This window comes from Mandrillus leucophaeus, unplaced genomic scaffold, assembly GCF_000951045.1.
Source record: "Mandrillus leucophaeus isolate KB7577 unplaced genomic scaffold, Mleu.le_1.0 Scaffold275, whole genome shotgun sequence".
NCBI lineage: Eukaryota > Metazoa > Chordata > Mammalia > Primates > Cercopithecidae > Mandrillus > Mandrillus leucophaeus.
This window is the reverse complement of record NW_012102865.1, coordinates 3406771-3431557: the sequence shown is the minus strand read 5'-3', so window position 1 is coordinate 3431557 and position 24787 is coordinate 3406771. Positions and strand designations below refer to the sequence as shown.

The 24787-nt window shown below is 34.6% G+C and overlaps 1 protein-coding gene across 1 annotated transcript in view; it reads left to right on the top strand.

The window, feature by feature from the left end:
- The window catches only part of TMPRSS15 (transmembrane protease, serine 15), a 159154-nt gene that overhangs the window by 79050 nt on the left and 55317 nt on the right, over nt 1-24787 (top strand). Inside the window, exons 11-16 of the mRNA XM_011984889.1 lie at nt 2523-2628; nt 2924-3074; nt 5171-5306; nt 14705-14794; nt 17291-17416; nt 19996-20136. Of these exons, the coding sequence (XP_011840279.1) occupies nt 2523-2628; nt 2924-3074; nt 5171-5306; nt 14705-14794; nt 17291-17416; nt 19996-20136 (750 nt within the window). The remainder of the gene's footprint in view (nt 1-2522; nt 2629-2923; nt 3075-5170; nt 5307-14704; nt 14795-17290; nt 17417-19995; nt 20137-24787) is intronic.

The window sequence follows — 24787 nt, the reverse complement described above, 5'->3', positions numbered from 1 at the left end:
AAAAAAAAAAAAAAAAAAAAAAAAGATCTTGAACAAGGGGCTAATTCGATTGTGCATAAGAAAGCATTATTGAGCAATGGTGTAAGAGATGACTCCCATGAAGAATCAGAGAACTAGAAATGAGATGCACTTGGAAATAGTGACAGTGATGGTCTGTCTTCAGTAATAGTTCCATGCATTGGGATGTTTCTGCTCTGCTCCCTGGTGAGATAGCCCAACAGACATGCTGTGTGAATGTGAGTTTCCATACTTTAAGTGGAAGCAACTGGATGTACAACTAATTGACAGCTTCTCAAATTAAAGAAGCAAACTGAAACTGTGCCTTAATAAAATTATTTAAGGAAGAAAAAGTGATGGATAATCTTGAGAAGACTTAGGAGAGATGTAATAGTGGCCTTTAAACTTTTGTGGAGCTAACGAATACGTTATATTGCAAATAGTCCCACAAGGCAAAATTAGATATAATAGGTGCATATAAGCTTATTTTTTAAAAAAGGAAAATAATTTTCTAATCATGTTGAAATGGAATGGGATGCCTTGGAATACAATAATTTCTTCTGCATCTGGCATGTGTTAACCAGAGATTAAGTGATCCCTTAGGGTAAAATGTCATAGATGCAATTTAAGGACAGTTAGTGGTTAGACTAAGTACAGTTTTATGTAAACTACAAATCTCTACTCTTAAACCTTAGCATTTTGTGAAGGATGTTATTCATCTTCTAATTTGTTAACTAAAGAATGAAGTTGATATCACAAAAATAGCAATTTAATATTGTATATTATTTTACTATATTCAATAATATGCAACCAATATGATATTTACTCTAGACAAGATTTATAAGGTACTATAGTCTACATAATTAATTATGTTTTACCTGATCACTGACAAGAAAAACTCATAGCGTCATATTTTGATCATACTGAAAACTCCAAATATATCACTGCTTAATAAGTGAAAAACAGTTTCTAATTATTTCAAATTAGTTATAACTATTGACTGTGAACATGGCCAAACATAAATAGGAGCATAATGTGTGTTTATATAATTGTAGCTAATTAGAAATTTTTCTGAATAGGCTAACCATTTGAGTATTTATTCATGATATTCAGTGATATTTCAATTATTTCTTCCCCAATTATGTTCTAAGTAATCAAAAGTAAGGTAAATTCAAAAGTGATTTGGAGTTGCGCATTTAGAGAGTGGATTCTGGGATCTCTCTTCTGTACCTATGCCGCTCTTCTCCGTTCAGTCATATAATTAGAACACTCATGAAATATCTAAGATAGGTACTCATGAAATATTACAGCATTATATAAAATAGGAGTAATGTGTTAATATAGAATGTTAAACACAGTATTATTTTACAGTTTGTCATATAAAGCAAATAAATGAATACATATTACATGTATTAAGCCACTAGACCATAATTTCACCTTGATAAAACATTCATTTATTCTGAATAATTTTTGCCTCACTGGTCTAAATATCCATTGATATATCTACAGGCAGTTCCACTAGCTTCTTTTCTTTATGCCTTGTTCTTACTTTGCATCTCATAAATGAATGAGTTTAAAGTTTATATGCAACGTTGCCTATATTTTTCTGTTGGAAAGCACAGGAGAGAAGATGCTTGATTTCGAGTAAACACTAAATTTCAGCATCTCATAAAAAATTTCATTCCAATCAAATTAGATTAATCCAACATCACATTTGCTTTATATAATATCTTGTTACATGATTCTTGCTTCCTGTCACAATATGTGAGCAGGAAACTAAGAATAGAATGAATTCCCCTAAGAAAATGTTCAAGATGTTATCCCAACAACCCTTCGCAAACTTCACATGACTGAAATCATTGGTTGGAATAATGAATTTCAGATCAAAAAGTACTTTATGCAGAGCCTTGTGCTATTTTGAAAGCTTTTATACATATTAGCATGCTTCCTGCTCCTCGGTGATCTGATTACCCATCATTCACAGGACTAAAGAAAGATAAGACTGTTTTAAAATAAGGCAAGTTCTTATTTAGAGATATGAAATGTTCAGTGAAATATAAAACTGAAAGTCTTAGAAACTCTTAAATGTTTTGTATTTATATATGTGTGTGTGTATATTCTGAGTTAGTCCACTAGCATCTCTAAATATCCACATGTACTGACTGTCTCTAAAGATGTGAGTTAATCAAAATATCTAGTAAACTAGAATTAAGTCAGGAACTGGGCTGGATTATTTAGTGACTCATAGTAAGTCAGAATTTTATATATCCTTGGCGGTACTCCACTTCAAGGCTCTTGTTTAATAAAGTGGGAGGCCCAGTGTTAAGCTATTTTTGTCAATAACAATCTGTTATGGCAAAAATACTGCTTTCTGAGCTCGAGTCTAGTGTCCTGTCCACTATATCAAAATATGTTTCCTTAACCTTTCATCTTAAAATTTTTCTTTCCTGTTTACAAAGTCTACATGTCACACAATGAAAATGCAATATTTAAGTGAAATAAAACTTTTTTTGTTATTTTTACAGGATTTTACATTTCCACCCCAACTGGACCAGGAGGGAGAAAAGAACATGTGGGACTTTTAAGCCTCCCCTTGGACCCCACTTTGGAGCCAGTTTGCCTTAGTTTCTGGTATGTTGTAGACACCTGTTTAAACGCTGCCTTATTTAATGGGTAACATTGCCTTGCTCAGGCCACCAGGCTCACATTTCACTAAGATATTGGCTAAAGTTTTAATGCATATACTATTACTTTCCCAACTGATAAGCAACAAAACATTGATAGACTCCTCTCCCCATCCCCAGCAACTCCAAAACCCAGAGGGAGAAAAAGGTTGTTTCAAAGAAAGTAAAGAATTAAAAAAGCTCTGAAAAGGACTTATTCTAATGTTGTAGGCATCCAAACATTTTGCTTCTTTCCAAACTAGGTATCATATGTATGGTGAAAATGTCCATAAATTAAGCATTAATATCAGCAATGACCAAAATATGGAGAAGACAGTTTTCCAAAAGGAAGGAAATTATGGAGAAAATTGGAATTATGGACAAGTAACCCTAAATGAAACAGTTAAATTTAAGGTTTGCAAAACACTTTATTATTTATATTTGCATTCTTTTTGTGGTGGTACAATTATATTTAGAATGATACAGTGAAAAAATTAATTTTCTGAAGATAATCAAGTCACTTTCTCTACTTGCCCAATCTACCTCATATTTTATCTTCGAATATTTAATTTTCATTTATTCATTAGCCTATTAAAAACCATCATTGAGGAACAATGTGCTAATGAAAATACAGCTTATAATGGTCCATAAAATACATAGAAGCCTTTTAGAATATTTCGGCTTCCTTCAGCAACTTTCTAGCATAGGCCAACCATTTATCTCTAAGTCCTCTACCTACCTACAATTTTCAGCTTTTCACAAACACCACCTAGGTCAGCCCTGCCCTTTTCTACACCTGCTACCATCGGCATCCACCCACCCAGCCCCACTCTGATTTAATCTCCACATGTTTCCTTTAGGAACAAATTATATGAGCTGTATCATTGGGAAGTCTCTGATCATTTATTTCACATTAAGGTGAATTAATTTTTCAAATAACACTTTAATGTGTTCTCTTCCTGAGGGTCTTTGCAATTAAAATATGGCATAATAGAGGCTATTAGTTTGACCAAATTAATAAGGTTTTCAATTGGTAATTTCAAACATGAGAGTATCACTTTCAGAAGATGTGTATTTGGACAGACACTGCCATCATCAAAGGCTCCAGATTTTCCCCATGACTTGGTGCAAGGTAGGCAATAATTAATAACTCTCAACTGTTTTCCTCCCATCTATCTTTCCTTCCTTCTCTTCCTTTTACTTTCTTTTCTATCTTCTTATTTGATCCTTTTATGGGACGTTTCCTCTCCAATTTTGTTTTCTGATCATTCAAAGAAGGCTAAATGGAACAGCGGGGGAGAAAAGAGAGAGCGGAAGGGGAAGTCAGTAATGCAGTGGCCAAATGTGGCTGCACTCACAGAGCATCTTTTCTAACGTAATATAATTGGGTCCATTTTCTCACAGCTCGTGGGGTGGTGCGAGAGTGTCAAGTTCTACAGATATGTGCACTTTGGCTTTGCCATTTTGTTGTGAAATCATGAACGAGTCACCGTACTCTCCTTGAAATTTAATTAGGTCATATGTGTAAGGAAGAAAATAATACATACTGAAATAATGTCTGGTATGAAGTAGATGGAATGGATAAACAAATGAGTGAATGAATGAGTGCTGAAAATTAAACAAGATCAATGTATACCATGTGCCTAGCATAGCAAGTAGCATATAGCAGACATTCAATTTATGTCTTTCCTCTTCTACATAGCACAGGATCCAGGAAAGTACAGCTAAAATACCCACTGTTCCTGTTTAGAATGGAATCAAATCATTTCATATGCCTCTCTGAATTGCAGGTTGCTTTTAATGCTTTAAAAAACAAGATCCTGAGTGATATAGCATTGGATGACATTAGCCTAAAATATGGGATTGGCAATGTTCCTGAGAACCTAATATGTTACCTCTAGCCACTGGACCTTTCTTCCAAGTCTGGCTCTCTGTCCTCCAGGCATCACCCTTGCACAGTATCCCACATCAACACCCTGGGTGAACTACGACCAGTAACAGCTGGTCCTGAATGATCATTTTACACTCATACTTTCTCTCGTCCCCTTCACCTCCGGTGTGTTTTCTCTTCAGGCTTTATATGCTCTAAGAAGGCAGAAAACTACCTGAATGTTTAATTTATTGCTGAGAGAAGAAATTTGGGAGAAAATTGCTTTCTCCTGCCAGATGATATATATTCATGACAGAGTACACTGGATTATGCCAATATCATAAAAAAGACACAGACAGACAGAGAGATAGAAACTGTAACAATACTGACTAACTCAGAAGGAAGACGCCATTGGAAATTTAGCCAGTGTGAACACATAAATAGGGAGTTGGGTTCAGCAGAAGGATTTAAAAAGCATGATCTGTCAAGATTTCACTATGTATTAACCGGTCACCATATAGTTTGAGGTGACAACATTGAATCTCTAGACAATATTGACTCTCTTGGGCTCACAAGAAGAATCAAGTCAGAGAAGATTAGAATGGAATCAAGTCATTTCATATGCCTCTCTGAATTGCAGGTTGGTTTTCATGCTTTTAAAAACAAGATCCTGAGTGATATCGCATTGGATGACATTAGCCTAACACATGGGATTTGCAATGGGAGTCTTTATCCAGAACCAACTTTGGTGCCAACTCCTCCACCAGAACTTCCTAGTAAGTAACGTTCATGTGTATTTTGTCTTATTAAATCATTAATGTCAGGTGTGGAGGCTCACAGTTATAATTCCAGCATTTTGGGAGGCTGAAGCAGGAGGATTGCTTGAAGCCAGGAGTTTGAGACAAGCCTGAGGATTATAGAGAGACTCTGTCTCTACAAAACAAAACAAACAAACAAAAATTAGCCGGGCACAGTGGTGCATACCTGTAGTCCCAGCTACTAGAGAGGCTGAGGCAAGAGGGCCTCTTGAGCCCTACAGATTGAGGCTGTTGTGAGCTGTAATCATGTCACTGTACTCCAGCCTGGGCAACAGAGTAAGACTCTGTCTCTAGAAAAACAAAAGAAAACAAAAAACAACATTTATTTTCAGGTAGACCTTTCTTTGGCTTATTTTCATTATCTCAACCTACTGGTATTTATTTTTCCTGAAAATCAAAGACTTTAAAATATAAGCCAAGTGGAAGCTAGCAAAATATTACATGTTACACATAAATCCACAATGAAAATCACCTTTGTTATCGAGCATATTAATGATCATTTTAGTATCTTTTTGTAATTGAAAGCAATAAAGGAGCTGGTTTCCATTTTGTTTTCACTGGAATACAAACAAATGTTGTATTGGCCATGTGGCATAGTCTGTAATCTTTGGGGAGGGAGCCCTCAGGTTTTTGTGGCCTTCTTAAGGAGTAATTTTAAGAGTTTAGTTAAGTCTGAAACCTACTGTGTCTCTTTTTAAAATAATTTAATAGCAATGACTAATCAAGCCTGGACTTTGAACACACAGACCTAGATCACCTAAAATATTTTTGTCCTAAATAGTGCCTGTATTAGTCAGCGTTCTCTAGAGAGACAGAACTACTAGGATAGATGTATATATGAAATGGAGTTTTTAAGGAGTGTTGACTCACATGATCACAAGGTGAAATTTCATAACAGGCCATCTGCAAGCTAAGGAGCAAAAAAGCCAGTCCAAGTCCCCAAACCTCAAAAGTAGGGAAGTTGATCGTGCAGCCTTCAATCTGTGGCCAAAGGCCTGAGAGCCTCTGGCAACCACTGGTGTAGGTCCAAGAGCCTGAAAGCTGAAGAACTTGGAGTCCGATGTTTGAGGGCAGGAAGCATCCAGCGTGAGGGAAAGATGAAGGCCGGAAAACTCAGTCAGTCTAATCCTTCCACATTCTTCTGCCTGCTTTTGTTCTAGCTGTGCTGGCAGCTGGTTAAATGGTGCCCACCCAGACTGAGAGTGGGTCTGCCTCTCCCAGTCCACTGACTCAAATGTTAATCTTCTTTGGCAACACCCTCGCAGACACACCCAGGATCAATACTTTGTATCCTTCAATCCAATCAAGTTGGCATTCAATATAAACTATCACAGTATCTTTGTAAGGCTTTGGAGTATGTTCCCTTCATGGAGCCACTCATGTGTTACTGCTGAGAAGTGACCAAGATTCACAATGTCCTATAAGATCTTTTAACTCAAAAGAACCAAATCGAGCCTGTGTCTACTTGTACTCTTAAGTCAAATTGGAACCATGACATTTCAGAACAAAACCCATTACCATTCAAATTATCCATGTCAAAGAAGACAATCACTTCATACTACTTTCAGATTCGGGATTTGACAGAAAAACAAAGGCAAAAGAAAAATGCCTATGATAATAAGTAATAACAAACATCCACTGACTTTCTATAGGGATTTTTTCACTACACTGTTGTTTTTATGCAAAAAAAAAAAAAAAAAAAAAAACACTTTTTTCTTTGGATTGTGGTGGTTGGAAACTGACTTAGCTCTATGGCTTTGTTTGGGTTAAATCTCTTGTGTGTTTAGTTCTGCATGGACCTGATCCCGCAAACACAGTACTTTTTCCGTTTCTCATTTTCTTCCAAGCACACTTAATACTTTTACCAAATTTATGTCAGCAAATCGGTTTGGAGAGCCTATCCAAACTTGGTTTACTTCCAAAATTATATATTTTTCTGCTTCCAATCTTCAAGGAAAAAAAAAAGCAGACTTTTCAAATGAGTGACTTTAACAATGAAAAGGTTCTAAAGATTAATTATGGGTATTTGAGAACACGTAACAAATGAGCTACCATTAGGTTGAAGATAGTAGTTATATTGTCATATTGATCCCATGCCACCATATTGAATGAGCACTTACATTCCACCAAAAGATTGGTTTGCTTTTACTATCTTGTGTATTAACATGTTTAGATGCTTATATGAGATATATATATAAATTACTCAATATTTAATCATTCATTCAAATTTTATAAATATCTGCCATCTGCAAAACACTGCAGATGAAATGTAAGATGTAGTAATAACCATTAATACATGAAAAAATTATATAAATAAATATTTAAAGCAATGTATAATTATGTGCCCCTAAAGGTAATACATGAGAGAAGTAAGTGATAGAGGACTTTGGAGAAAACAAAATGTGAGCAAAAGAAGGCTTTAAGGAAGCGTGCAGATAAAAGACAGAATGATACTCATAAAATTGATGAAAAAGCAGGAAAGTACCATACATTCTCATGTAATAATATTGGTCATAAAATTGTGACAAGAAGTGAGTTCCTTCAGAGCAAACTCTAGGTCAAATTTACCTTTGCTTTACCAGTGTCTGACTGGTTCCTAACATCACAATAACTGGTCATCAGTAAATACTATTACAGATGGACTAAGCCCCTCTCTTTCTCTCTTTCTCTCTCTCTCTCTCTCTCTCTCTCTCTCTCTCTATCTGTCTCTGTCTCTGTCTCTATCTCTCTCTATTTTGAATATACTCTTATTTTAGTGACATGAAATGAAACTTTTGTTAAACAAAATTTTGGCACCAAAACTAAAGTTTGGAAGTGATGGTAGGGATGGATGTAGAAAAATAGACTCACATAAATGCAATAATTTTGCATTCGTGGCATTGTTTGAAAATAATTGTCTCACTTCATTTTGTGTAGGTGACCCACACCCTACCTATTTATTATATGGAACAGTTTTGTGCAAGAACAACATTCAGCATCATTAAAATCATAGATGGCTTGATAAATATTAATTATCCCTGCAGATACCAAATATTAGCAACATTTTGCTATTTTGATATTTCAGTCATTTAACATGATAGATTTTCTTGATAATTCTGCTAGTTTGTTCCTCTATTTATTCATAAATAATAAAGAAGAAAAATTTTCTGGGAGGAAGTAACATAGATTCTTAGACCTGATATTTAAAATGTAGCAACATCTCATCACTACCTAAAATAGAAAATTTGAGGTAATTTTTTTACATCATATCATACATAGAAACAAAATTTTAAATATAGTTTCTTAAGCTAAAAATTTATCTATATGAGCCTCATAGTCTTCATATTTATATTCCAATCAGGAAGAGAAAAAGATAACACCTTGATGTCAAGCTTGGCGTCCCCGTCTATTTTAACAATAGGGAAATTATAATGAACGAATAACCCATCTGATTTGAAAATACAAACTTTAGAATCTGCCCAGAGTCTGTTGGTTCCAGTTTCCAAATGGTTCACTTCAAGACAATATTTTTCACAGCAGAAAATGTTAATTACCATCAAATGTATTCTGAACAATTTCATTCTAATGCCATTTGCAATTGGTTCAGTGAAATTCTTATTTGAGCAGAGCTTTTTTGGTTCCAGATCACTGACTTGTTTAAGCAGTAATAAAAGGAAACCATGGCTGACTGGCTAATAGCCTTTCTTTGGCTTCGTTTAGAGCACTTAGGGAAGAAAACAATCCCAGACCAGTGACTGAGTAATAAAGCTCAGTTTCCTCCCTCTTTCCTAGGAACCCACATTGTGTCTAGTTTGAGGAAATGTAAGTTCGGCTTTCATAACCACAGAGATTCTTCCATTTCGTGACTTTAATAACTTTCTGCTGCATCAGTTCTACAACTGTTGCTCTGTGATGTTGATACAAATGAATTTAAATGTGGGGATTGCACTGAGTACACTTTAAGAGAGTAAACATTCCATTACACGACTATCATGCCAATTTAAAACAATTTGGATGATTCATGACAAGATACCTACTGAATAGAAATAGGTGTATACAAAACAAAATCCATATTTCAGGCCCCTGGCTTATTTCTGGGGCTGTTAAAACTAATTAAAAACAAAAACAAAACACCTAGCTATAGTACTAGATATTACAATATTCACTCTATTTCCACAGTTTTTCTTTATTTCACCATTTTTAAAGCCATTTTCTGCTTCCAAATGTGAATTAAAGGTAATTGGGCATGGTCGGGTGCAGTACCTCACACCTGTAATCCCAGCACTTTGGGAGGCTCGGGGGGCAGGTCACTTGAGGCCAGGAATTCAAGACCAGCCTCGCCAACATGGCAAAACCCTGTATCTCTGAGGGGGGGGGAAAAAGTTAATTTGGAAAGTTTTGTAGATGTGACCTAATACTTAGAGCTAAATAATCTAAGTTTAGTTCTTCATGTAGATATTAATCAATCAGTACCTGTCTACCTCTCTACCTCTCTTGAAATTGATGGCCATATTCAGCAGTGAAATTGATGGCCATGTTCAGCAGAACTGCTTGCTTTCTATATCGTTAGTATGACTTATAGTGAAACCTGTAGCAAACTCCATATTAACTGCAAACATATACACTTGTATCAGTGTGTTTTGGGCTGTTTTATTTTGTTTTAACTATTTTACCTCTAAAACTAATAGCCTGAGCCAGGCACAGTGGCACATACCTGTTGTCCGAGCTACTCAGAAGCCTGAGACAGGATGATGCTTTGAAGTCAGGAGTTCAAGGCTGGAGTACACTACGATCATGCTTGTGAATAGCCACAGCACTCCAGTCTGGGCAACAGAGTAAGACTCAATCTCAAAGCAAGACAAAACAAAACAAACTAATAGCCTATGTTTTTGAGCTCTCATTGTCTGAATTTTTATTAATAACCAAATTTAGAGCACAGAGAATAAAAATCTGAACTTTATTGTTGCACATTTAATAAAAATATTTATATCAAGAATGACCACTATAACTTGTTAATGAAAACATAAATTTTGGTAAAATGAACACAAAATTTTACGGAATATTTTACTTTAAATTACAACCTAAACTTTTAAAATGCTATTTGTAATACCAAAAGATTTGTGTATCTATTACAATAATGATGAAAAACAATAGCCAATTTTGAAAATTAGCCACTTTTTATATATTCAAACATCAATCAATAGACTGTATTATTTCTCAAGCTACATCTATTAATTCTATCACATAAAGTATCAATCAAAAATCTGTTTTTCCCATATTCTCATTTCTTGTTCTGCCATAAATATTTTTAATTAAAGCCCTGTCATTGTAGATGAAAGCTAGGCTCTTCTCCTTTCCACCTCTCAGTAAACACCCCTGCGTTAACACACATTTCATGGACATCAGAAGCTTAAGCATGGAGTAAAAATGACATGCATCAAGGAAAATACCTATCCTTGGCAATCACTTTGCCAAATACTGCATGTTATTTACGTAGTATATGCAGTGAAAATCCCTAGTGGCATAGTAAGAAATTAATCAGAATGCAAGTGTTTGAGAGAACAGCTCCCAGAAGAAAAAAAAAAGAAGGAATTTAACACTGTAAATGAATATAATTCCCTATACCAGACAGGCTATTTTACTCTCTTTCCCTGGCTGAGGATGTTTTACCTAATGGTACAGCATGACTGTGATATCTGGAATTACATTTCATTAATCTTTAGTTTCTCTATTAGAAGCACACGCCACATCTCTGCTAGATCAACACCACCATTAAAGTAAATTGTGTCGTCATATTTAGAATGACTTAAAGTGCTTTTACCAATTCTTTACAGTCATTTATATGCAGAGAGTAACTGATCTATTTTATCAGGCCAAGGATCAGAGATGTCTTATTGGTCAGTTATTTGATAATAAATTATAATTTAAATGCATTTCAAAAAGTACTTAAGTATTTTAAAGGGATGCATTTTCCAAGACTTGTGTTTAGTGGAGAAATCCTAAGTAAACTGCCTGCCTTGACAGGTTTAACTATTACAGTTGACAACGTTTGAGTTCTTGTTATGTACTCATTAACATCCTACCTACTCATCTTTAAGTATAGCACACTAAGTGTTCAATTATGTCAAAATCCAATGCATTTTCCAAATCTCAACTATTTACTATATCAGGAATATAAGGTTTTACATTTTTTCCTGTTACTTGAGGATAAAATAAGAATAATGGTAAAAAATACAAAAACATTTTTTTAAAACCCACTATTGGCCACTGCTACATTTGTGAAATAGGCAGTTACTTTTTCCCACTCTTATATTTGAGTGGAATATTTGTCCCTGCAGTTAGTTACACATTCCCTCCTTCACTGGTCTCATTAAGGATTAAAAGAAGTGTTTCATAGCAATGTAGAATTATTGAAATCAAATGTGCCATGTGTATGTAGAGGTTATAGGATTGTGGTAGACCCTTCTTCCGAAATCTTTGTAAATTAGTCATGATTTCCTGTTGAGAAGTTGCCCTTATTCTCCATTGTTGTTCTTTCTTTGGTTCACATGCCTTTCTCAGCACCCTGTGTACACTCTCTTCTTCCTTCTAGGTTTACCCATCCTTGACTTTACTTGTCAGTGTTTTCATCCACTGCCCTTTTTTTATTATGTATATATGAAGTGCCAATTATAGAGACTCAATTTAAACCCTGCTTATGGCAGTGTGAACCGGATGGTGGAAATTATTCAAAGTTTAATCAACCCAATAGGAGACAGTAAAGTGCTGTGGGATGAGCTTGAGATTAACCACGATGAGTTCTTGACTTTGACACTAGGTGGCTGTGTATGGCATTAACAAGCAAGTGAATATCTGTAATTCTCAGATTTTCCATTTAAAGCTGAAATAATAATAGTAATTACCTAATCCACAAGGTTGCCTTGAAAACCAGTACTAAGTATGGCAGGTAATGCAAAGGAACATTTCTTAAATTGTCTCTAATTTTACAACGATCCAAAAAATCCTTAATAGATATCTAGTTGTCTCTAAGACAACTAACTCAGAGCCACAATTTTCATCCAGCAGCTCCAACAAATCCTCCTCTTATGCACTGCATTCTCTCCCCGTATAAGATAATATGCATGGAAACACTTTGCAAGCTTTGGTAAAACATTTTATTATTTTGATAAGTTCATCTGGGTCTAGACAAACCTGGCCCTGGGAGTCGTGTAGAATAGGATCATGCCCTATCTCTTTACTGAATAGGACAGGTTGGCAAGGATCCCACCACTGAGTCAGAGTAATTGCCTTCTCTCTCCCATCATATGCATCATGAAACTCAAATCTAAGCAGTGCGTTACATGTAAATTTTGAAGATGCACATGAATTTCAGGTGATTTACAGAAATAAGGCAGATGATATATGAAAGAGAAATTAAAGAAGAGGGTATGGCTATAGACCCTGTCATAGATGTACAGACACTTAATTATTCCTCCCATAATCTGATTTCTAGTTTATTGGGGGTAAATAATCCCAGTATTATATGCCTTTAATAATAGAAAATAATATATTTATTCCAGTTTTCTGCATTCTTCAAATTAGGTTATTTTTCTTCTTTTGGTCTTATTTTAAAACATAATAATGGTAACAAGAAGTAGATACATTTAGAATGTTTAAAATAGTTGTAGATTTTTTACATTACTTTAGAATTTGTTTCTAATAAATGAAACACCAAAGTATGTTAAGAATTTTATAAAGTTAATCTACCTACTTAAAGGGTCAGTCTCTGAGCTGGAAGATCTGTGCTCTACTGTTTTAATAAATTTGCCTTACTAAGTTACCTGTCTCCACTCGGCTTCTGCCCAACGTTGGCTACCAGATCAGAGCATTCATTAAGCAAATGAAGTTTCACTTTGTCGCCCTTTCCTTACTATCGATGTGCAGAATAGTGAAGCTTCCCCTTAAGACTACCAATAAATAAATAAATAAAAGGGAAAAAAAGGAAAATCAAGAATTGCAGAATTAAATGATTTACTAGCCTTTCTCGTTAGAGGGTGGTAAATATTGAATTTGTTTTATTATAAGTAAACATTTTCTACAGTAGGGATTTGATACTTTAGTTTATGAAACCTATTTATAAAAGATATTTGACAAAAAAGTTCCTTTGTACAAATAATTTTAGGGGAGTGCTGTACACTATCATGCTTTCTTGAAGATTCACAAGGGCCTTAAGAATACTAAAGAAATTTTGAATAGTTCTTATCTATTTTTTTTTTCAATTTTCTTTTTAACTTTTAAGTTCGGGGGAACAAGTGCAGGTTTGTTACACAGGTAAACTCGTGTCATGGAGGTTGGTTGTACAGATTATTTCATCACCCAGGTATCAAGCCTAGTATTCACTACTTATTCTTCCTGATTCCCCTCCCTCCTACCACTCTCCACCCTCCGAAGGCCCCAGTGTGTGTTGTTTCCCTCTATGTGTCCATGTGTTCTCATGATTTAGCTTTCACTTCTAAGTGAGAACGTGCAGAATTTGATTTTCTGTTCTTGTGTTGTTGTGCTAAGGATAATGGTCTCCAGCTCCGTCCATGTCCCTGCGAATGTCGTGATCTCATTATTTTTTATTACTGCATAGTATTCCATGGTGTATATGTACCACCTTTTCTTTATCCAGTCTATCATTGATGGCCATTTAGGTTGATTTAAGTCGTTCCTATTTTGAATAGCACTGCAATGAACAAACATGTGCATGTGTCTTTATAATAGAAGGATTTATATTCCTTTGAGTATATACCTACCTGGTAGTGGAATTGCTGGGTCAAATGGCATTTCTGTCTTTAGGTCTTTGAGAAATTACCACACTGTCTTCCACATAGTTTAACTAATTTACATTCCCACCAACAGTCTATAAGTGTTCCTTTTTCTCCACAAACTCTCCAATATTTGTTATTTTTTGACTTTTTAGTAATAGCCACTCTGACTGGTGTCAGATGGTACCTTTTGCAAATTATGCATCTGACAAAGGTCCAATATCCAGCTTCTATAAAGAACTTTATATGAAAATTTACAAGAAAAAGAAATTTACAAGAAAAAGAATAAACAACCCCACAAAAAAGTGGGCAAAGGACATGAACAAACACTTTTCAAAAGAAAACATACATGCAGCCAACAATCACATGAAAAAAGCTCAACATCACTGATCATTAGAGTTCTTATCTATTTAATCTATTAAGTATTTTTCCTTTACTTAAACTGCAACATTTACCCTTACATGACTCAAATTTACTTGTCAAAATTTGTATTCTAAGAAATGTAATTGAAAATTCGCTGGCATATGGTATTAGCTCTCTGAAATACGCATTGTGTTACTAATGATTTCTCATTGCTTTCCTTTTCAGCGGACTGTGGAGGACCTTTTGAACTGTGGGAGCCAAATACAACATTCAGTTCTATGAACTTTCCAAACAGCTACCCTAATCTGGCTTTCTGTGAGTCATTTCTTTTCCAGGTCATCAGAAACAAATCTCCATATGAAATGTAGATCTCCCCTTGGCACAGCAAAGTAGATTATCAATTTGTCAAACATGAATACACCTGTCATGTCTACCTATAAGATTGCTTAATATAACAACAAAAATAACAATAATTCCTAAATATATACAGCATTTGTTTCATGCCAGGCACTGTGTTAATGCCTAATATACATTATTTCATTCATTTCCCACAAGAACTTCTTGAAGCAGGTGTCATTATTATAATTCCAAATTTAGAAGTTGAATAACAACAGTGAGAGAGCCAGTGTTACTCCAGACACCGCTTTCCAAATCACTTTCCTTGTCTGTGCATATAATGTCTACAGTGTGTTTAACAAGTTTGCAATTTCAAAGGAGAAAGACAATGGAAAGTATTAAAAAGTAAAGAACCTGTTGTAGCATTCACACTTTTTGCAAATATACACTGGAGTCAATAAAGCAGATAGCTACAGTAATGTAATTATTTCCAGTATAAAAAATAAAATTATAAGAAAGATCACTAAAAATTTTGTCTAGAGAGAACAGTTTGCTAAAACTGCATAAAGACTACTTCTAGGTCAATGTTCCTAAATAGAGAAACTCATATAGAGATACATAAAGATTGGGTTGGAGATGCAGATTCCCTAGCCCGTCCTACAAAGGTTTCGCTTCAGGAGTTTGGGTTGGGAAACAAGCATCTTGCCATGACCACGCCTGGTTAAGACCACTAAGCTAAATGGAGAATTCTGTCAATGAAAGAAATGCCCCAGTGCTGGGGAAAATGTGTCGTCAGAAAAAGCCAACCTTCTTCCTTCAGATGATGAAGAGATAAGAGAGCATCACTTTTATAGGTGCATATAGGGTCAGTATTGTAGACAGATAACTCATCCCCCAAAAATAAATAGCGACTAATCTAATTTGACTTGTTTGGGGAAACAGAGTTATCTCGGCTTCACACTGAAGACATCTTTTAAACATCATTTGAACAAAGTGATAATCTGAAAAATCCAGCAAGCAGTGGAACATTGAAACAATTTGGAGAAATTTATTAAATTTAAATGTATTTGTTTATTCAACAAATGTGTATTCAATACTTTATTTCCTTAGTCTGAAGTAAGTAAAGAAGACACAAATGTAGCACAGTATAGATGGTGACTCAATATGTTGTCAGGCACAAAATGTCCAAAATACTGTTATAATAAGGGTAAAGGCGGGGACTCTGTGGAGAGACGTGGGGAGTCCTTGACATACCAAAGTAGGAGACAACTGTTTCTTGAATCGCCAAGAAAAATTAAATAATGGTAATGGGTAAAATCAGAAGTATGAAGGGATTTTGCACCATTGTATGAAGTTTGAATTCCATTCTGAGAGCGCTGGGGAGTTCTTTGAATAGTTTACAGGAAAATGGCAATAAAAAGGAGCTTGCATTTTAGATCAGAGATCGATGGTAAGGGACAAGAACCATCAGCATCACCAACTGGGAGATGAGAAACTATAGTTATTTGAACTCTTGCCATGGTGGCAAAGGACATTGAGAAGTAAATGGGATTCAAAGGATATAGGAGGTAGTATTAACAGGCTTCGGTGATTGATTGGATGTGGTAGGAGAAAGGAGGTTAAGGAAGGTGCTGAGGTTTCAAGCATAGAGAACTGTGAGTGGGTGATTAGTAGTGCCACTGGGATAGGAAGGATAAGATAAATGAGTTTGCAAAAGAGATAATTCTACTTTTTCTTTAGAACATGTTGGATTTGAAATATGTACAGCCATAGACAGTAAATAAGTAGATAAATTTGCCTGCATTTCGAAAAAGTGCAGAAAATAAAGACTTAGAAATTGTTACTATATAAATATAGTTATATTTCTTAAGAGTGAATGAGAAAACTAATAGAGAATGAGAGAAGAATGGCCTAGAAAAAAATCTGAAGGTTAAATCATTTCAGAAATCAATAAAAACAAGAAGTGTTTATTGATGCTGTTTGTCTTGTTTCATTTTGTTTTTTTTTTAATGAACTCAATGTAAATAAAGCAGAAACTTTTAAAATAAATATTAAAGCTTACTTGTCCTATAAATTGCATTTTAATTACCTAATTTTCTTCTAAATTTGATCATGGAAAATTAAAAAAATAAAACTATAATTTTGGTATCTTTTGATATTCATAAATGTTATATTGTACAGGTAAAATAATATTTGTAAACTTTGATTAAGTATTCCATTTCATAAAAATATCAATTATACTAAATAATTTCAAATTTAATTGAAATATTACTATAAATATTACTGAATAAACCAATATATTTTCTCACCAAAAAAAAAGTAATGAAAGGAAAAAAGAAACACCTCAAAATATTGATTTTCATGAAATGGAAAACAAATTTCTTTTTTAAGTTATTTGAAATTCTCAAGAGAGTGAAGCTTTTAAGAGAAATCACCAAGTGTGTTCCAAATTAAATGTTACTTCTTACTTTTAAGGTGTTTGGATTTTAAATGCACAAAAAGGAAAGAATATACAACTTCATTTTCAAGAATTTGACTTAGAAAACATTAACGATGTAGTTGAAATAAGAGATGGTGGAGAAGCTGATTCCTTGTTCTTAAGTAAGTCTGCAATCTGAATATTGTAAAGGTTGTGTAGCTCAAGATGTTGTTCTGATGGAAAGAGCATTTCTTAATAAATGTAATCACTCTTTTACAACTTGCAAAATGAAAATACAATAGTAAGGTGGCGTAAGTTTATATGGAGCTTGCAATATAGGGCATATTTAAAATAGTGACAATATAATATTTTTCTTGAACGTTCTTCACAAAGCAGGACTAATTATTTTCACTTTTTAAATTCATTTTTAATTTTCATGGGTGCATAGTAGGTGTATGTATTTACGGGATACATGAGGTATAGGCCTACAATGCATAATAATCACATCCATGTGAATAGTGTATCCATCACCTCAAGCATTTCTCCTGTCTTTGTGTTACAACCTAGTTATGCTCTTTTAGTTATTTTTATGTGCGGTAACTTATTATTGGCTGTGGTCACCCCATTGTGCTGTCAAATACTAGATCTTATTCATTCTAACTATATTTTTGTATCCATTGATCATTCTCACTTCCCTACCATTCCCAGTACCCTTTCCAGCCACTCATAACCATCATTCTGCTCTCTATCTCCATGAGTTCAACTATTCTGGACAATATTTTTGAGTCATCAGTTCCTACCAGCTGGTATTAATCGACTACCACAAGCACTACACATTGGAGACTAGAAGCGAAGGACACCCATTATATAGTTCTCTTTATATGTACATCGGATGTCCAAAGATAACTATGAAATCAGTTTTTATTTTACTTCAAACTACTCAAATTGTGTTGTTATACAAAATTTTTTAATGAGTTTTACTTTACATTTTATTATTACTTTGGCTGTGTCTCTAGTACTAGCTGCTTCTGTATAGGTACCTAAGAATGCTTCAAAAATTGACCAGTTTATTTCTCTTTTTTATTTATCGATTATTTTTAAATAAGCCTAAGGAGAGTGTACTACTGTAGAGGAAATTTTTGTGCTGTTAGAGTGTACTATGATAGAGGAAATTTTGTGTATTCTATAGACCATAGAATACATGCTAACACACTAAAAAGTTATCAGTCAAACACATGATAGCTAATATGTTATTTAACTACCACCATTTTGTTGTTGCTGCTGTTGTTGTTGTTGAGATGGAGTCTCGCTCTGTCACCCAGGCTGGAGTGCAGTGGTGCGATCTCGGCTCACTGAAACCTCTGTCTCCTGGGTTTATGCTATCCTCCTGGCTCAGCCTGCTGAGTAGATTGGAGGCTAATTTTTTGTGTTTTTAGTAGAGACGGGGTTTCACCATGTTGGCCAGGCTGGTCATTTTTAAGAAAAATGTGTCTCTTGATAAGTCACACATTAAATAAAGATACTCAAATGATCCATTTTGATGAATGAAATTATACAACTAAGAAGTGTTTTATCACCGCCCCACACCCGAAAAAAGTGTTGTATCTAACTGTGCTTTGGACTTGTATTCATCATTTATAGTAAAATCTGATCTGTTAGACATGCAATCAGGATACAATCACATGAATGCTGCAACTACTCAATGAAAACTCCAGAAAACATTTTCTAGAGCGCATCAAGGGACAGTGTGGTGGGGAGGGTTCCCCAACATTTTCATCAGTCAGCCCTTATGCAGAATTCTGCAGCAAAATCTCACAAAGTTCTAGAGTGTGACCTTCCTGGGTTTTTGGGAGCCTAGGATTTTGGGAGTCACTCATAGAACAAACAAAGAAAATTTTGTTGCAATTAGAAGGTTGGCAAGAACTGAGAAATCTGAAATTTAGTTCTTTTATACACATATAAAAAATCTTAAATAGTTTTCCCATTTTAGATCAAATTATTCTTCAAATAAAAACCTTAGACTTCTCATCATCTAAAAAAATAAAATGTGTTATTTCACCTGTTAATAGTTAAACAAATCATTGAAAAGTAAATAAGAATTCCAGAAAGATCTCTGAGTTATTGTTTTAAAATTTGTTGGCAGGAAGGTCTTTTGAAACTGAATCACTTTCAGGGCTTCCAATATATAAAACTTTTAAAAATAAATGTAGTTTTTAATTAGCTGAAATATAGTAAAGAATGTTTTATTGTTAATGAAATCCCCAAAGCCGAGGAATTAAGGGGAAAATGTTTAAAAGCCACCATGCAGTTAATATTCTCAATCTCTAAACAATCCATCCTTCAGATTAGTCTTATGATTCAACACACAAAAACTACTGAAAATGTTTGGTTAACAGTTTACTAAAGGTGACTATAGACTCCATTGTTTTATAAAGGTCTTTATAAGTAGTCATTTATCTGGGATAACATGAGCTTTGAATAGCAGTGGTACTAAGTCAGATATATTATAAGTAATTCATCATTACATTATAGAGCTGCACAAACCTCAAGTAATATCAAAAAAGTTTAAAGAGAAGTTGGCTTTGTTGAAGAGTGTTCAAAATGTAAAAGAATGTGTGCGTTCATTTACTTATGGCTGCTCTATGAGCGAGCCATGTAGCATGTAGCCCTATGTCCGGCAGATGGAACTGAGATGTGGGGTACATTTCCTTCTAGGTCCAAAGGATCATCTCACTGATTGTCTCGTTTTCCTTTGGAACAGCTGTGTACACAGGGCCTGGTCCAGTAAAGGATGTGTTCTCTACCACCAATAGAATGACTGTGCTTCTCATCACTAACGATGCGTTGGCGAGAGGAGGGTTTAAAGCAAACTTCACTACTGGCTATCACTTGGGGATTCCAGGTAAGAGACCATAAATCACACATTGCGTCATAACTTTTGGAGCAAAACAGCAAAGGTATACAGAATTTCAAGGCCAAAATCATGATTTTAACGCTTCCTTCTGTGACACTCATTCTTCCTCATCTTAATGAAGATTATCTTTCCTCCTTTACATCTGTATCACCATTACCTAAGTTTGTTCAAAGTAGGAAGCCACAAAAGTTTTTAGCAGACTTACTGGGACCTCTCTGATGTGTAAGGAGTGTTGAATTTTGTTCACTGAAGAGGGCCATGTTAAATGTTAAAAGTAGGATACTTGATCTTGTAAGGAAGGAACACTGTCATGTTTCCCATGTCAAGAACATTTTCAGAGAGCAAAGAAGGAAACAGGCAAGAGAGCTGTTGGCATGCCAACAACATTCAATTAAATAATTAACATCATTAACTTATTGGAGACAACCGGAGTAAAGCACTGCAGTGTAGGAATTTAATGCTATTTGCTGGCATGCCCAACCCTCCAACACTGGGTGTTTTATTATATCCATAAAATAATCAACAAGAACAAACAAAATAGTGGCATGTTCATCATGGATATATGTATATGTGTGTGTATATATATATGGATATGTATGAATATGCATATATGTATTTATATATCTAGTATTTGCATGTATTTGCATTTGGCAATCTGCAAAGAAATTTTGCAACTGGGTACTCCCCTTGGACTATGATTTGTCTCATAGAACTGCCCAACAACTCAGTGGTTCTTTCCAGGTGCAAATATGTTAGAAACACAGGATATATGCTACTTCCTACATCTCTCTTTCTCTTCCATAGGAAGAGAAGTATTTGTGGAATTGATGTCTTACACTTGAATATCTAGAAAAAAGATAAGATTGGATAGTTTGTCTTCATCTGGCCTATTATCCAATACAAAATCCAGCTACTATTAGGTTATGTTTATCTTTGTTCCTCCACTCACAACTGGCCAGGACTTTTGACACCATCCCAGAAAGCTGCCTGCTTTAATCTTTATGGCAAAGAATTAAGGGGTCTATCATCTGGCCTGAAAATGAGCCACAACTGGTATTATCCATGCTACTTAGATAGAAGTAAGTGGCAGCTCAATCGATTAATCTGGATTTTGTGACTGATTTTAGAAGCCACTGTTTACTTACAAGCAACAGTGACATGGATCAATAAAAAATAATTAGTAAACACTTTGAGATCTACACAAAATTATAATTTATCTTATCATGGAGTACACTAAAAAGAATAAGTATGGAAAATGACATGATTTTGTTAGGTAAAGAAGAAAATACATTGAGATGCAAATATCAATAGATATGTATTTACATAAGTGTGTGTGTGGGGGGGGGCAAGAATTTAACTTAGAAGAAAATTTGATCATTGCTTTAGAAAATGTTAATCAACATAATTTTAAAAATGTCATCTTGAATTGAATCACTGATTTTGTTTCTTATTTTGTTGCTGATGATTATACTATAACCTTGTTTGTTTGCCAATTATTTTGTCTGCTATTTCAGTTTCCTTCTCTTTGTGGTGAACCTATTATTTTAATTTAATTCAACATTTGAGTTATACTTTTAAAGTATAGATGGGTGATGGACATAGATGAGGACATATTGGTGGTTAATAATCGAGCACACTTGAGATAAAACAGACTGGTTATGTAATGTTCAAAAAAAAGCTAAATCTTTCTTACTGTTATATAGAAAGTAAATTAGTTAATAGCAAACTTTAGATGACAGAAAAACACAAACTGTTACCACCAATACCTTTGTATGTAAAATTATGACCCTAATTTTTTTAGTTATTATATAATGTTTGGCTCCTGATAGAATAGTCTTTGCACAGTACTGGCTCCCACAAGTGACGTCACAATAAAGTCTCCTCTCAAGAAATTTGGAAGAAGGTGGCCATCTTTGGTCAGAGCAATTTTCTGTGAAACTCTGCCATAATCAGATCTTTCTGACTTAATTAGAGGCCTTTGTTAGCATTGTGAACCACCTAGTTTTGTGGTCTATTGCACAATTATTCAGAACCTCTTGTGCAGAACACACACATTTCCACAAAAATTGCTGCAGGAAAGCATGATGAAGAATGAAAAAACAATAAGTAAAGAAAGATGGAAACACATGAGAGTCTGTAATGGGCATGCACGAAAAAACACCAAGCCAAATTTGCAAATAATAAACATTCCTGAAATTGAGAAAAAAAAAAGCAGATCAAAACTAATAGTGAAAGATACAATGAAAGAAAAATTATACACTTTTTGAATCTGAATAAAATTACCTGAAAAATCATGAAGCCTTAGCGTGTTCAGTAAAAAAGATTAATAAGCAGGAATCAGTGTTATACAACTTTCTGTGTGAAGTTTTAAATTTCAAGAGGGAAATTTTTCTGAAAAAATCTAGCAGAATAAATAAAATTATTTCTGTAGGTGTTGAAAATAAGATCAGTTTTATATTTCACTCAATTATGAATATTAAAACAATGAAGTAATACTGAAGTAATATTTCTCACGTTTTAAAGAGAAAATCCCACGACTAAAAAATATACAAGGGTCAATAACCCCTGTATTTAAATGTAGTAAAATTCTGTACTCTTTTCTGCAAAGTATCATAAAACAGAGCAAGTAAATATCTAATGCCTAGTACTATTCTACTGGAGGCTATCCTAAATTTTTTTCAAGAATTCTGTCAAGGAAACGATTTTTGAAAGAAGTGTTATACTTTTAAAGGAATTGAGATAAATAGTAAAACCTGAAGTAATTGAGGTTTTACAAAAAATACTGTGCTCTAACAGATAGGGGATTAGATTTATTGAGGTATCCAAACAATTGAAATAATTATAGGTGATTTGGTTTGGCTCTGTATCCCCACACAGGTCTCACCTTGAATTGTAATAATCCCCATGTGTTGTGGGAGGGACCCGGTGGGAGGTCACTGAATCATGGGGGTGGGTTTTTCCTGTGCTGTTCTCATGATAGTGAATAAGCCTCATGAGATCTGATGGTTTTATAAAAAGGAGTTTCCCTGCCTGCTGCCATGTAAGATGTGCCTTTCTCCTCTTTTGTCTTCTACCATGATTATGAAGCTCCCCCAGCCATATGAAACAGCAAGTCCATTAATTCTCCTTTTTCATATAAATTACCTAGTCTCAGGTATGTCTTTATTAGCAGCGTGAGAACAGACTAACAGCACAGGACATTCCACCATCTGCAAAAGTGAAAGCATCTTGAAACAAAATTTTAAGAAAAGGTAGATCTTTAAATCCCTATTTTAAATTGAAAATGAGAAGGGAGAAAAGACTTGAAAAGAGGAAAATGGATTGTCAAAAGGAAGATGGAGACAGATCTCTTTCATCAAAAGTTACAGTTACAGTTTGTTTAAATTGTGTTTTATGGACTCATAATAATTACACATGTTTATGGAGTATATGTAATATTTTAATACAAGCATATAATTTATAATCATCAAATCTGGGAAACTGAAATATTCTTCACTTCAAACATTTATTATTTCTAAGTGTTAGGAGCATTCCAAATTGTTTTCTCTAGTTATTTTGAAATATACCGTAAATTATTGTTAACTATAGTCATTTTTTGTGTGTTACCAAACACTAGGTCTTATTCCTTCTATGCAACTCTGTTTTGGTACCCATTGAAACCCTTCTTTATCCTCTCTCCCCAGTACCCTTCTCAGTCTCCGGTGACTACCATTCTATTTACTACCTTCATGAAAGCAATTAATTTAGCTCCCACCTCTGAATGAGAACATGCAACATTTGTCTTTCTGTGCCTGGCTATTTCACTTAACATAATATCCTCCAGTTTCCTCCATGTTATTGCACATGACAGAATTTCATTATTTATTATGACTGCATACTATTCCATTGTGCAAAGATATCATATTCTCTCTCTGTCTTCGTCTGTTGATGGACTCAGGTTCACTGCATAACTTGGCTATCAAGAATAGCGCTGCAATAAACATAGATGAGCAGGTATCTCTTTGAGATACTGCTGTTCTTTCTTTTCATTTACTTCCTGTCTCAGATTCTTATAATGAAACAAACACAACATCAAAGACTTTAAAAAGCATTATAAGCAATTATGATTCAAGATCAAACTCAAAAACAGAGCACAATCTATTTCTCTCAACGCAAAAGAGACAGCAAGTTTATGGTGCATAGATTCTTTATATTTCTTTTGCCTACAGCTAGATTCCATTTAGTACTGTTACATTAGTGTGTAATGTATGAAGTTATTTTTAAGGGAAACTTCCCTTGATTAAAGCTAGAATGGAGTCTTCAATGCCCATCACTGCATGATAAATACATGGGGAATGTGGTTTCACTTGCCTCCTAGACATAGGGCAGATGCTGCTGAGAAGTGAGTAATGGAATGATTGAGTTGTCATCAGCACCGTCTGCTTCCGTCAAAATTATTTTTTATACCCGAAGACTGAAAAGCAATTACAGAATCAGGGACTTGGCTGTGGAGGCTAATCAAGCTGGTAAGGGAAAGTGAGATTGGACACACATCCTGGGACTTTACTTTGGTGGTTCTTTTAGAAAAAAGTATAAATGGGCATCAGACATCGTTTTTGCTTCCCTTATCTTCTGGAGATATTGTAGGGACACCTTCCAA